The 9,932-nt window shown below is 33.8% G+C and overlaps 2 protein-coding genes across 3 annotated transcripts; one reads left to right on the top strand and one right to left on the bottom strand.

The window, feature by feature from the left end:
- Positions 1 to 3,084: 3,084 nt before the first annotated feature.
- Positions 3,085 to 5,330, top strand: LOC108228042 (uncharacterized). 2 transcript variants are annotated; one of them, XM_064079736.1, is made up of 3 exons: positions 3,085 to 3,786; positions 4,764 to 4,846; positions 4,944 to 5,330. In XM_064079736.1, exons 1-3 carry the CDS (start codon positions 3,142 to 3,144, stop codon positions 5,026 to 5,028), a joined length of 813 nt encoding a protein of 270 aa, XP_063935806.1. In that variant the 5' UTR covers positions 3,085 to 3,141; the 3' UTR covers positions 5,029 to 5,330. The 2 variants fall into 2 exon arrangements, with proteins under 2 accessions (XP_063935806.1, XP_017258999.1); XM_017403510.2 differs by having other exon boundaries at positions 3,086 to 3,786; positions 4,953 to 5,330.
- A 622-nt stretch (positions 5,331 to 5,952) lies between these two features.
- On the bottom strand, positions 5,953 to 8,004 carry LOC108228041 (ribosome-binding factor PSRP1, chloroplastic). The gene is made up of 5 exons (XM_017403509.2): positions 7,632 to 8,004; positions 7,187 to 7,330; positions 6,786 to 7,046; positions 6,456 to 6,564; positions 5,953 to 6,363 (listed from the first exon to the last, which is right to left on the bottom strand). Exons 1-5 carry the CDS (start codon positions 7,890 to 7,892, stop codon positions 6,233 to 6,235), a joined length of 906 nt encoding a protein of 301 aa, XP_017258998.1. The 5' UTR covers positions 7,893 to 8,004; the 3' UTR covers positions 5,953 to 6,232.
- Between the last annotated feature and the right edge of the window lie 1,928 nt (positions 8,005 to 9,932).

Raw genomic sequence — 9,932 nt, 5'->3', positions numbered from 1 at the left:
GAGAGAGAAAATGGGGTTGGTGAGAGACATGTGGGTAAAGTAGTGGCGACGTGGAATGAGGGGGGAAATCTGGGCAGATTTGGGGGGAGGGGGGTGGCTATGCTGGGTTGAATTAGTGTATGTGAGTGTCTTTAGTAATTTAAAGAGTTTGAATAATGGTTTTTAGTTTTTATTTTAAGATTGGTTTGTATTTGATCATGAGTCTATATATATATATATATATATATATATATATATATATATATATATATATATATATTATGTGTTTAATGTAAAGTATACGTATTGAAATATTATGAATTATTAGGTATGAATATTAACGTTTTACATAATTTTATATGCCCAATACAGAATTTATATTCATTTGATCAATATTTTTCTCAATTATTGTGCATTAAAAATCTAAATATAATAAAAATATAAAATATAAATGATAAATGATAAATTGAATGATTGTATACAATTAAGTTAACATGTTTCACGTGTTTATTGTATTAGACGAAACTTGTTAAACCCTTTTTATGTTCCTAAATTTAAAAAAATCAATCATCACATTTTTTTTTATATATAATTTTTAATTTTTTATTTAATTTTATTTTTTAAATACCCGAATTAGACCCGAATCCGAACCGAAACCGAAAAAACCCGACGGATCGGATCTGGATCTTCATTTTCCAGGTCCGGACCCGAACCCGAACCGACCCGAAATATAATGGATCGGGTCTGGATATCGAGAAACCCGACCCAACCCGACCCGTTGCCATCCCTAGCTGGATTAATAGGTGTTCAATCATACTCTATGACCCAGCTCACTAGGCCCATTAAAATCACAATTATTCAAATTTTGATTTTGGGCTATGTTGGGCTCACCAAAGGAGTCCATTCTACGAGTTGTTATAAAAGGCATACAACGAGTAAGGTTGGATCAATATGTGTTCAATCAAACTCTAACCAAACTCACTAGACCCAATAAAATTATCATTTATTCAAATTTTAGTTTTGGACAATATTGGGCTCATCGAAGGAGTCTATAATGACGGGTTGTTAAGTTTGTGCGGATTAAATAATAATTGAAACTATGAATAATGTAATTTGTGATCACAAGTTTTAGTTTTTTCTAAGCCGGGGACAGCTTGACACGACTCAACAAAATTATAATTTTTCAAAAAAAAATTTCTAAAAAATTTTAAAAATAAATTATAAAATTATATTATATATATATATATATATATATATCTTCAAAATGATAAAAAATAGAAACGGACAAGAATATGAAGTCATACCTATCCCAATTTTAGTCTGGATATATAAAACTATATTTCCTCATCTCTAAATACTTTTTCTATTTACTTTTATCACACTTGCCAATACATACTAATTCTGTATTAATATTAAATACAAAAATTTCACCGTATTAAAGTACTCATAAATAAGAATCCAACAATATCACTCATGATTATATTTAATCTTATAAATTAGACGTAAATTAATAATTTATCTAATGTTATGAACAATCCGACATATTAAACGAGAAAAATAAATAAAGACGGGGAAGTATCAATTATGTAATGTCAAAATATCAAACTCATGAAATCATTTAGAGCTATTTATAACGTAGAAGTAGAAGACAATTTCGTTGTTATTGAATTAATTTCTTAACTTCTTCGATGTCTTTTATATTTTTATGAATATATATTTCTTTTATATTTTCTCATTTATAAAAGTTTTCGTTAATACTTTCAATTTTTTATTTTTGCTCTTTTTTCTTTCAAGTAATTTTGGTCAAGTATAGAAGATTTATTATTTTTTTGATAAAAAAGATCATTCCATTAATAAAAATCATACAACATCTACAAATACAATCAAAATTAGACAGACGAAGAATATCACCTTTTGAATCTTCCTGAAAAGGCAACTAAGCGATTTGAAAGTATATACTTGTTTCCATCTGATTGGTTTTCACCTATTTTGAACAATCGACCATGGATGCGATCCCATAATAATCTTCAAATCTGAATCAAACTCATGAAAATCATGCGATCGACCATAATAAACATCAAAACACACCAACTCTCACAAGAAGGAGAGACTAACAAAATCCAAATAAATTAGAAACTTATTGAATGAAAAATATGATTTTAAAACGAGAAAATAAAAGAATTAGGGTTTTCCGGTGGTGAAATAGAAGCCCTCTCATAAATGTTTAATTGAGGCTTTGAGAGGAGGGGAGGGCTTTTTTCATATAGAGGATATATTTTTAATACTAATTATATATAATATAATGATAGATTCTTACTGCATATCAATAGTTGCAGTCGATATTAATTATAGACCTTTTGTATTAGGAAAAGTTGATTTTTTTTATTTGGGAGATAATGATAAATATATTAAAGAAATTATTTTATTTGAATTTAAAAATATCTAATCATTGAATTTTTTTTATAGAAATGCATATTTAGAGTTAAGTTCAATGGAGACCACATTTTTTCTGGAGACCTGAAGACCATATGTTCTGCAAGTAAAATATTTCATAAAAACATTGCAAAACGTATAGTTTTACAAATCATGTTCTACGAAATCATTATTTCATTTAAAATCTTGAATATCATATAAGTTTTACATGTGTAACATTACAAAATGTTTTGTTCTATGAAATATGTTTAGTTTGCAGAACATTTGCTCAACTTGCAGAACATACATTATCTACTTATTAAACATAGATGATCTTCAACAATTTTAATGAATACATGATAATTGTAAAACATATTTTACAAAATAATGTATTTTATATTGTTTTGATTGCAGAACATACGTGGTCTCCGAGGTCTCCGATGAAACAGCGGTCTCCATAGAACTTTCCTATATTATTATATATTGTATAATTATTTAGATATGTATTCAAAACCGTTTTCCGAAAATGAATCTTTACAAACCACCATATTTTATATTCCTGCTGATACAATGTCAGGGGTCAAAATTATGGATATATAGTCAGGTAGATATATTATGAAAGATATTAAAATTAAATATTTTTAATTGAAAATATAAAGTAAAACAGAAGTCAAAGGCAAATAAGAAAATAGAAATTGAGCAATACTTGCGACATTTCCAAATCTTTGTACACTATCCACCATCCAAACAATGCCTTACTCCGGGTCGAACTGGCTCACCCGCCTCCGATCATCCAAAGGTTTTCCGGCCGATCAACATCTCAATCTCGAGCAATTTCTCACTCTTCACAACCCTAATCAAATCCCCGACCCGATTCCAAATGACCCGAACCGGAATCTCAACCCAATTCCACCTCCAAATCCGGGTCCTAATCGGACCCGATCGTCGGCACCTGTAAACGGAGCCCTAGATTCCTCAATCACAATGTCCGACATTTTATCCGAGCTTTTCGTGATGGGAAATCCCCAAAATGTCCCCAAGAAAAAGGGGGTTCGTAAACAACCAAACCCTAGAAATTGTGCTGTGTCAATTCCCCCAATTGCAACGCCTTCGGTGAGCTGTACTAATTTGGCATTTGAAGATGAAGAAGATGACACGCGTCGTAGAGATCTTTCGGCATTTTCGAGAACTGAAGTTACTGTAATTGACACTAGTGTTAAGAATTGGAAGTTTGAGAAGCTGTTGTTTAGGAGGAAAAATGTGTGGAAAGTTCGCGATAAGAAGTGTAAGAGTGTGATCAATGTGGATCGAAAGAAGAGGAAGGGGAGTAGTTTTGATGATTTTCGGAGTGAGAAAAAATCAAAGCTCGGTGATGGTAAACGAGTAGAAAATGAAGTGAGTCATCAAGTTCTTAAGTAGACACTAGCTGATTCGGTCTTTATTTGGAAATGTATGTGTAGCTTAACGTTGATCGATGATTTTGGTTCTATGCATTCTGCTAGTTTACTTGCAATCTGATGACGCTATGATTCGCAGTGTAGTATTATGTATCTGGACTTTAATATTGTTCTTTTACCACGTAATTGACTGGTAAAGGTTGCACTAAATGGGATAGAGTTGCTTTGTTTTAGTCGAAGATTAATCTATGGCTATCGATTACATTCTACTTCACTAGTTACTTACATTCTACTTCACTAGTTACTGCTCAATGACTGGGAAACGTGCATCTATTTTGTAATTTGTATATGTTGTTTGGTTGTCAATTTTGCAATACCAGGGAAAGTGCAAATGCACAATTGCTGGATCGTGTCATGACTCACTACTTAGTTATACTTGCATACTTTGCTCAATGCTGCTTTCATGTCTGTCAAGAAATCATACTTGATTTCTATTACCTGTCTCCTCGTTTGTGTAAGAGTGAACTGCATTTGCATGCCTTTAAGATACGCTCGTTGGCACTCAAGTGGCTTAGAATCATTTGATAACAAGGAAATGTAAGGAGACATTGTAGCTTCTTGCTGTCTAATTTGAGGGTATTCTGTTATGTGCATGTGTGCAATTTTTCTACACAGGGTATGCTGTTATGTGTATGTGTACAATTTTTCTACACAGAGGCAATGCTGTGCTTTTGATAGTGCGGCTTGCCTTTCAATAATATACTTCCAGTTTTGGTGCATGTGTCTATTAATACATCAAAAAGTTGAATTTTATTTTTGTTACCTGTTCTGTTATTTGTGTTTCTAATTGATAACAAATTGCATGTGTATACCTGCACGCGACACTATTCAGCACTTTAGTGGCTCAACTTCACTTGTTAGCGACTATATACAATGTCATTTATTTTTCTTAAAATTTTATCCTACTTGTTGCAGGGACAGGGACTGCAACATAATGAAAGAGTTGAGGAGGTTTGCAAACGAGGGGAGGATAATCATGTACAAAATCTTAAAACCAGGCAAGTAGATACATATATTACCCGGAGATTGGATTATCCACTTTCTCCATTGGTTTGTTTTCCTATATTACTCATATTCTTATGAACAATAATGCAAATTCCACAGCAAACCAAATAACGTAAACTCATCAGTTATCCTCCTAAAGAGCATCCCTGTTTCAAAGAAAATTGGTAAAAGCTGAAAGGCTTGTAGGAATCAACTTAGAGACTGCCCCATATATCGGTGAAGTATTCTACAGTGACCCTGAACTGAAAGGTAGAAGGCCTAATCATTGAAGTACACATTTACCATGGTTCTCTTGCTGGAAAGCTCCTGTGGTCTTGCTATGGAATCCATTCTGACACAGGAACTCATTTTACTTGTTGTATATTATAATTGTATAATGTGTTAAAAGTTGATATATGTTTTGTTATTATATTTTCTCTTTATTAGTTATGTATCATATAAACATGTACAATTGAGATCTAGGAAAAGTTTTTGGCAGCTTTCAGTGTATTTACTGGTTGTGTACAGTTTCAAACTTGGGTCATTGCTAGCTTCAATTTGTATCACAAAATATTTCAGGCCTGGCTCAAGGCGACAGACTATACTTGTCCTGGTCATTGCTAACTTTTTACTTGAATGATCAGATGACATCTTACATGTCTTCCAGCAGCTGTTCTTTATCCTTTCATAGTCTTCGACTCTTTGTCAAAGATATATTCACATATAATAGGAGTAACACGCGGACTTCATAGCACATTGTGTGTACAAGAGGTCAAGAGCCATACATAATTACTGATATTAGTTTATCTACTCGACCACAGATTAGCATAGCAGAATGTGACAAGAGGCCAAGAACTGACATTTCCACCTCATGCCTGGGGTTCAAAGTCTAGAAAATGAGCGGCACTCTGTCACATGAAAGATATTTAAAACCCTAGAAGCAAACATAATTCTAGCAACGCAACTTGTTTCCCTCAAGTTGGACAACGTTAGAGAACCTAAGCAATGAAAATTGTCAAAACAACCAGTATATGCATCTTAGAGTATAATATAAAGGCCACGTATAGAAACAAATAGAGGTTTAGAACTTGGAACTTAATAAAACACAATTCGGAAGGCCTTGAAAAGAAACTAATATGTTGACTTGTATATACATATATGTTCAGAGGCAAACATAGTCTTTTGTTCTTGTGTAGTTGGGTAGAGTGTATCTCAAAGATAAGGTCATGATGTCGGAGACCTCCACAGACATCAACTCAAATTTAGCCGGAGACCTCCATAGACATTAACTCAAATTTAGTCAATTTTTTGTTTGCCTTCCTATATTAGCAAAACATACACAGATCAAGCAACAAGTACATCTCGTGCAATTACACAGATTCACGCATGTAGCAGCCCATCTATTCTGCCACAGAAGATTTTCTTGCTGGTTCCACCACCAAGGGCTCTACTTTCTCAGCTTTACCATCTTGTTTAGGAATAATGAGCCCATAACCCCCAGCTCTTCTTCTGTATATGATATTAACCTCACCTGGAGAGAAGTTGAATGGATAAATTAAGAAATGCTGAAGAGAGAGTGGCAAATAAATTGAGAAGGTTGAAAAAAAGCGAAGTTTCGTATACCGGTATCTTCATTTCGAAAGCCATAAAAGTCATGATCAACATTTTCCAGCTGCTCAATTGCTTCAGCTACTGTCAACGGAGGCATGTCGAAATATTTTGTACGCACAATCTGAAACATAAATTCGTAAAGTACATCATGGGCATACATACTGAATCAAGACTCCAAAACAATAAGCATTATTCGAAACAATGCTACTAGGGTTGCTTTTACTGAAATGTAGAATGTAATAAAGACAACAATATAATAATAGCACATATAATTTTCCCTGATGAATTCAAAGTAGACAAAAAGATATTTAAAACTAAAAAAACAGTGAAAGTAAATACTACCTCATCCATGAATGGATCTTCATCATCTTCATCTTCTACTTGAGCGGATGAAATGGAACCATTCTGAAGTAACATAGCCTCAGGATCTCTAACTTTAAGTCTATCAAATCCTTTCATGTGACGTCCATGGTCAGAATCTTTTTCCTTAATCTTCCTCAACTTCCTTTGTATTACCGAAGACACAGCATCTATACTAGCATACATTGTCTCTGCAACTTCCTCTGCCCTAATTACTCCATGCTTCTTCGTAAACAAAGTGACCTAACAAAAGCAAAATTCACTCACACAAAAAATTTCAATCACCATTTAATCCACACAAAGAACAAAAATTAGTACACTGCTTTTACAAATGTTAAACGTTTCAGCATAAATTCAGGTTTAGGGTAACATAGTCTACATACCTCAGATCTCCGAACTTTAGGGCCTTTCCCGAACTCGCCCCCACGGACGGATAATCTGACATCAACTTCCCTGACCAGATGACTGTGCTTTTGAATAGCCTTTCCTACCTTATCTTCTACATGTCCTTTCACATCTTCACTTAACTGGAATCACAATATTTTATTAAAGGAAGATTACCAAGCTAAAAACAAACCCTCCCTCCATCAACCTCCCCCCTCTCTCCCTCCCTCCTCCATCTCTCTCTCTCTCTCCCTCCCTAAACCGGAATCGCAATAAACGCAATTTTATGAAAGTAAAAACAACATCTCTCTCCACTCACACAGACTCAGAGAGGGTCGACAAACCAGCTCTAATCAATAACGACACTACAAACTTAAGCTAAACAAGTTTGTAAACAAACCAACACACACCATACAAGTTCACAGAAATAGAGGGGGTGAGTACCTCGAAGTGTTTGCCTTGGAGAATGAGCTTGACGGAAGAGAGAGGGCCATCCCACGCCATTCTCGTCCCACCGGACCTTCTTAACTTAGTCACCGGGAATATCTTGCCGGAAAGAGGGTTCCGATAAAATCGGAAGATGGAGGTAGAGGGGGATGGTAATGTGATCTTGGAGTGAGCAACATTCTTGGTTGCTAAACAACAACTGGGCGGCGGAGGACGGTGGTTCACGGTGGTTTTGATGGTCGGAAACAGAGTCGCCATGTTCGGATTGTTTTAAAACGGATAATTGAATTAAATTTGGGGGACAAGACAGCAACTGCATATGTGTGGATAAGAGACGGATCCTTGATTTTTAATATTTTATTCTTATTTTTGTTAGTAATTTATAGAGAAAGCAGACCTTCCATTTTTTCAAATGCCACAATTACAATTTTGTTTTTGATAATTAATGGGAGATTTAATCAGTTCGGCGAACTACGGAACATGGATTAATCCGTGATTAATCAATAATCAACGACTTTTAGAACAGAGGTAAAAATTAAAAATCATATCATGCAAGTACGAAAATACCCTGAACTAACATTTTATATTTAATTTTAATAACAGAAGGGTTACAAACTGCAACCTGTTATGAATTTTGGAGGGTCAATTGTCACATTTTAAAGTATGAGTACTCATCTGCCAATGAGATAAAGTTAGGGGTTATAGACCATAATAATCCCTTTTTTTTATAATGCATATATGCCTTAAAAATTAGTATATGTTCTAATCTTTGTCTTTTTTTTAATAATCCCTATTTTTAATTAAGAAATTTATAGAATTAGAAGATGTTTTTACAAGTTAACCATGCATGTGGGTAACTACTTAATAAAATAACAATAATAAAAAAGCTTACAAATTTAATATATATAATTTTTTATCAAACATGTATAATTTGATTAACTAAAAATATATCATACCTTTTTTTAAAACTAAGAATATATCATACTTAGAGGCCGTTTGGGTGAGTTTAAAATAAGTGCTTCTTGCTTAAAATAAAAAAGTAGAGTAGAAGTTAGAAGCAAGTTAAGACTTATAAGTTATTAAAGTGTTTGGGAAATAAGCAGAAATTCTGAAACAAGAGCTAGCATTACTAGCTTTTTATAAGTGCTTCTTGATTTTTTGCACAAACGGTACAAATAAGTGCTTCTAACTTATAAACCAGAAGCTCGGCTTAAAAGCCGGAAACAAACACCCTTAAATTCTGAACACATTTTGCAAGTCCCTGGCTTGAAGTTCAAAATCCTTTTCCTCAAAGATCTTTCTTCTTCTTATCTTGTTTTGGGTGAGCAGTGAGCACTAAGACAAGAGTCGAGCTAAAGATCTTGTATTTGATATTTCTCGTATTTACATGTTTTGGAGTCATTATCCAGATTCAAATTATCTGCAGCAAGATATGGATGCTAACGTGGCTGATATTCTCACAATAACTCGGGCCCATAATGAGAGTGGTCCTCTCAGTTTCAGCCCATGTAGTATCATGGGCACCCTGAATGGATAACTGTCCAACCAAATTGCTCAATTGAGAAGAGAACTCGTATAATTCAGATACTATCACGCATTTTGTTTACGGGACCGGTTTGCCGATTTTTGTTTTATCACGGTATTCGGTATAAGTTCATTAATTATTTTAAAAAATAAATTATGAAGCTTTTATAATAAAAGTTTTTCTCTAATATATATTTGGGATCTTTTTAAAAATACCCATCTGTAAAATTATTTTTTTAAAAATACTACCATCTTTTTCATTGTTTTTAAAAATACCTTTTCATAAATTTTTTTTTTCAAAAATACGATTTGCAACTTTTGCAACCTCATTTGCAACCTTGGACGGCGCAGCCGTAAAAGTTGCAAATGAGGTTGCAAAAGTTGCAAATAAAAATGTAAAGTTGCAACTGTTGCAACTGCAATTGCAACTAGTTCAACTGAAAACTGTCAGTTGCAAAAGTTGCAAATGAGGTTGCAAAAGTTGCAAATGAGGTTGCAAATGAAGTTGCAACTCCAGTTGCAACTTTTGCAACTGCAGTTGCAACTTCATTTGCAACCTCAGTTGCAACTAAATGCAACTGAAAACTATATATATTTGTAAATGAGGTTACAAAAGTTGCAAATGAGGTTGCAACTGCAGTTGCAATTTTTGCAACTTCATTTGCAATCTCAGTTGCAACTAAATGCAACTGAAAACTGTAAGTAACAACAGATGTATGGTGTGCCCCTGGCGGGGCCATTAGATTACAATAGAATCAACTGAATGCAACCATA

The sequence above is a fragment of the Daucus carota genome, chromosome 6 (assembly GCF_001625215.2).
Source record: "Daucus carota subsp. sativus chromosome 6, DH1 v3.0, whole genome shotgun sequence".
Lineage (NCBI taxonomy): Eukaryota > Viridiplantae > Streptophyta > Magnoliopsida > Apiales > Apiaceae > Daucus > Daucus carota.
The sequence above is the reverse complement of the archived record's forward strand: the minus strand, read 5'-3'. Positions and strand labels throughout refer to the sequence as shown.

Bases quoted from the DNA above. Each gene is read 5' to 3' on its own strand.
- LOC108228042 (XM_064079736.1), top strand. From the start codon at position 3,142: ATGCCTTACTCCGGGTCGAACTGGCTCACCCGCCTCCGATCATCCAAA. The intron at 3,787-4,763 runs GTGAGTCATCAA...TACTTGTTGCAG, and splicing joins GTAAACGAGTAGAAAATGAA to GGACAGGGACTGCAACATAA. The intron at 4,847-4,943 runs GCAAGTAGATAC...ACAATAATGCAA, and splicing joins GTACAAAATCTTAAAACCAG to ATTCCACAGCAAACCAAATA.
- LOC108228041 (XM_017403509.2), bottom strand. From the start codon at position 7,892: ATGGCGACTCTGTTTCCGACCATCAAAACCACCGTGAACCACCGTCCT. The intron at 7,047-7,186 runs GTATGTAGACTA...TGCTTTTGTTAG, and splicing joins CTAAAGTTCGGAGATCTGAG to GTCACTTTGTTTACGAAGAA. The intron at 6,565-6,785 runs GTAGTATTTACT...TTTATGTTTCAG, and splicing joins AAGATCCATTCATGGATGAG to ATTGTGCGTACAAAATATTT.